General features: G+C 45.7%; 1 protein-coding gene across 1 annotated transcript; it reads right to left on the minus strand.

The window, feature by feature from the left end:
* Nucleotides 1–378: 378 nt before the first annotated feature.
* On the minus strand, nucleotides 379–3,739 carry LOC119912713. The gene is made up of 5 exons (XM_038732005.1): nucleotides 3,687–3,739; nucleotides 3,316–3,597; nucleotides 2,007–2,336; nucleotides 1,087–1,169; nucleotides 379–967 (listed from the first exon to the last, which is right to left on the minus strand). Exons 2-5 carry the CDS (start codon nucleotides 3,419–3,421, stop codon nucleotides 848–850), a joined length of 639 nt encoding a protein of 212 aa, XP_038587933.1. The 5' UTR covers nucleotides 3,422–3,597; nucleotides 3,687–3,739; the 3' UTR covers nucleotides 379–847.
* Nucleotides 3,740–4,087: the final 348 nt, after the last annotated feature.

The following is a 4,087-nucleotide window of genomic DNA, read 5'->3' on the forward strand; positions in this document are numbered from 1 at the left end:
TGAGGCACTGATGATGCTTGTTATGGCAGAAAATCGTGTCCTCTTACATTTAATCTTTCATGTATGGTATTTTAATATTATTATTATTGTTATGTCTTACAGATATATATGCATTTTGTTTTTATCCTTAACCTTTCATCTCCTATTCTCCTTATGTTAGTCTGTCCCCATTTACTAGGGTTCCTCTCCTCTCCTGGAATATTCATTCAAGGCCGAGAGAGGATCTCTGTTCCCCAAAACATAGAAACCTAGACTGTGTAAATGATTATGCTGACGCCCGAAGCTGCCCTCGGCGGCAGGTCTCTGGACCAGCTGTCTATGTGTTGTAGTACTTCTCTGTTTATTCTCTTTTTGCTAATAAATTCTTCAAAGACAACGGTTGGTTGCAATTATATGTTTAATCCCTTACCAGGAACATAATTTCCTTGACAATGCCAACCATGGTTCAACAGAGGGTGGGAAGACATGACATTTTCAGTACAAATTTAAAAAACAACAACATAGAAGAAGTTAAGATTTATCACAACACAATATCTTGCTGTCTTTGTCACTTGTTTAAGTCATTGCCAGCCCAATGAAACCTGTTGGTAAATTAAAAATCCAAATCAAATCTGACGTCTTCAGTAGGAGCCAATGGGCTTGGAGCTGAGAGCCACAGGAAATCTAAAAAGACTAAGATGTTTTTTGTTTTGCTCTGTTCATGTTGAGAGTAATAAAAACAGAGTTTATAATGTAATCTAATAATTCCAGCCGTATTGTTTAAAGGGAACATCAGTATGAAAGTGTAAAATCCTTGACTGAGCTGATGGTGGGTTGTGAGGCAGCTGAGATGAGCTCCTTGGAGGTCCTACTCTGCTCCCCGAGCTCCTTCCTCTTCAGTCGACCCTCCTTCAGCTGCAGAAACACCCACGTTATAATAATCCAGCTCAATGTTCTCCTGCCTGCCCGGCTTCTGCCCCCTGCTGGCCTGGAGAGACATGACAGCACACATGAGAGTTAGTGCATCACTCCTCCTCTTCTTCAGGTCAGTAAACACAGACCGAGTGCTTCATCTCAGTCCTCTAAACAACAGACATGTGTCAGTACCTTATAGTAGAAACAAAGGGCAGCGATCACCAACAGCAGAGTCAGCGGCAGGACGACCACTTTGATGAGAAGACCTGTTGGATCTGATCAAACACATGGACAGTCATCACATCACACAACATCATGAGTCCATCAGCTCCTGTTAAACACAAACTGTAGTGACCTGAAATCTCCCAAAACCACTTCAGTCCATCAGGAATCAAAAGATATCTGAACGCAGAATCTGGAGGCAAGAGACAAGATTTTGGTATCGAAAGCTTTCTGGTTTCAGTTTGTTGTCCAGGTAGTATCGACCAATCATGTTTAAGCAGGCTTTGGCTTGGTGTCTGATTCTGGCCTGTGGGAAAGAAACTCGACTTGTTTCCCTTCCACACTAGGATGCAGGAACTCTGCATCTTGGAGTGGGAGTTAAACATGCCCAGGTTTTGCTCACTGACTCCTGTGAGCAGCTCCATGCTAACAACTCTGCAACAGAACTTCAGGGTGTCGGTGGCTTCAAAAACCGACCCCTGCTTTTCCCACCTGCAAATCCCAGAGACAAGATGGCTTCGGCTAGTGCTGGCTGTGGGGACATGGTGGAGGACCCTGATGCAGGTCTTACTGCTTAGTTTAGCTAGCTGCCTATTTGTGTTGAAGAGGGCGGTGAGGACAATGACTGTGATGTCAACATACAGCAGATCTCGTTATTTCACAAATACAACATCACATGCACAGCATTTAGAAAAAATGTTGCAGAGTAAGAAAATAAAATAGGAACGCTGCAAGTAGCATAGAAGACAGCGGAAACTGTTTCCAGGGGAATCTAAAAAGTGACAAACACACCGGGCACGGCAGGAAAACGCCAGTTTGGACAGATCATCTTTTCCAAAGCTGCATGGAAACAGTCAGTGTGACGTTTCAGCTGCTCTGCTTCAGCTTACCTGAGACAGTGAGAGACAGCCGACGGCTCTCAGAGGAGAAGTCATGAGAAAAAACATGGAGGTGATAAACACAGCTGTAGCTTCCTTGGTGGGCGGGCTCTGCAGCAGGAAACAGGAAGTGGGCAGAGTGATTGACAGCTGGCTGGGTGTAGTTGTGTGATGTGATGGAGGAGGTGAAGGCGAGCTGGAAGGAGCCTCCTGGGTACTGTGGCTGGATGGAGCAGCTGATGGTGAAGGTGGAGCCCCTGGACACCTGAAACCCCTGCTGCTGGGCCTCGGAGACCCCGTTCACGGAGGAGGACACAGAGATGTTGGGCTGAAGCAGCAGGTCTGTAAACACAGATGATGAAAGGTCTCATTCACCCTCTGTTCATGACACAACTTTATTTTGAAAGGATGAAAATCGAATCCCTTTAGCGTTACAGACGATCAGCCAGTTTTCTAAGGCCTCAGGCTTACAGTTGAACGTAGATAAATGTGAAATGATAACCTTACATGATTATCCTCTGCAGTCACTACATAATATAAAAATTAAGAAGCAGGTTAAATACTTGGGAATTGTTATTTCCAAAGGGAAAAGAAGAATTGGCTATATGAATACGTGGAATCAGACAAATGTAAGTCAATTCTAAATAGGTGGCTGCAGAGCGATGTCACAATCTTAGGAAGGGTTCTACTTTCTACAACGGATAGTTTGTCCAGACTCATTTACCCGGCTTTCTCCTTACCCATATCAGTGAGTATGATCAAAGCAGTGAATACAATCAATTTTAACTTCATGTGGAGAAATAAATTCCGTTATATAAGGAAGACTGACATGGTTAAAACTATGAAGATGGCGGTATGAATGGGACTGATTTTGATATCACATGTTTTTTTATTGTGAGTTTGTGCAGTCCTTCTGGTGTGATATGTGGAGCTGGCTACAGTCCAAGGAGATGGTGTCGTCACCACTGACAGTAGAGTCAGTAAACAAAATGGCCCCTGAAAAAGGAAGTGATGTCACAGGTCTGACACGGGTAACAAACATGGAGCAGAGCGATGACAGACTGTAAAAGGAGGGACTGGATCCACCTGGTGGGACGTCCCCAAACACAGAGACAGACAGACAGACAGGTTCCTCCAGGTGTGTCCTGTCAGGTGAAGCTTCCAGAAACAAGCCCACCTCTCTACACTTTAGGACGTCACTGTGGAGAACTTTACAGTTCAGTCCAATGGAAACCACTGAGACACTGAGACAGAGGAGAGGACACACTGGAGACATTACTGTCATACATGATGTCATAGATCATGTCACTGATGGGCTTACCTGAGCAGGTGAGATCCAGGATGAAGAGAGAGGAATATGATCTTACACACTCCCTCAGAGCAGATCCAGACTGAACACAGTCAGAGCTGATCCACCACACAGGCATGTCTGAGGACTCCTCTCTCTGTCCTACAGAAACAGCAGAGCCACAGTCCAGATCTCTACAGACAACAGCTGCTGTCTTCAGGATCCAGTCAAAGTAAATCACTGGTCTCCAGTGTCCCTGTTTCACCTCCAGTGTTCCTGCACAGCGACTGGCTCCTCCCACCAACCTGACAGGCTCTGAACAGAAACCAGAGAGTCATCAGTAAAACAAGTGAGTTTCATCAGAAGAGAAATGAAGCAAATCAAAGCTGCAGCTCCTCTTCTACCTGAGCAGGTGAGTCCAACAGCTTTTCCAGGTGAGCAGGTGTTTCTAGCTGAGCCTGAGCTTCTACAGTCCAGGAGAGCAGACTCATGGCCTCCACACTGGAACTCTTTGGTCCACATCGGAGCCTCCACTTCTCCATAGAGCGCCCCCTGGAGGACTGAAGGAGCCCCACAGCCGAGCTCCCTACAGACCACCTCTGCATCCTGCTGGTCAAAGTCAGCTTCACACACTGAGGACCACCACTGGTTAGACTGGTTAGACTGGTTAGACTTCACCTCCAGTCTGCCTGAGCACAGACTAGTCCCGTCCAGCAGCCTGACAGAGTCTGGAGAGATAATAGAACAGTGTTTCTCCTAGGATGGAATAGTAGCAAAATTTTAGTTCTTGTGTCCATGAGCATGT

Source organism: Micropterus salmoides, unplaced genomic scaffold (genome assembly GCF_014851395.1).
Source record: "Micropterus salmoides isolate LMB-PRFRI ecotype aquatic unplaced genomic scaffold, ASM1485139v1 Ms_hic_scaffold_2, whole genome shotgun sequence".
In the NCBI taxonomy this organism is placed as follows: Eukaryota; Metazoa; Chordata; class Actinopteri; order Centrarchiformes; family Centrarchidae; genus Micropterus; species Micropterus salmoides.

Excerpts from the sequence above, each read along its gene's own strand:
- LOC119912713 (XM_038732005.1), bottom strand. The coding sequence starts at position 3,421 with ATGCCTGTGTGGTGGATCAGCTCTGACTGTGTTCAGTCTGGATCTGCT. Across the intron at positions 1,170-2,006 it reads GCTGTCTCTCACTGTCTCAG|ATCCAACAGGTCTTCTCATC; the intron begins GTAAGCTGAAGC and ends GTGTTTGATCAG. Across the intron at positions 968-1,086 it reads CCCTTTGTTTCTACTATAAG|GCCAGCAGGGGGCAGAAGCC; the intron begins GTACTGACACAT and ends ATGTCTCTCCAG.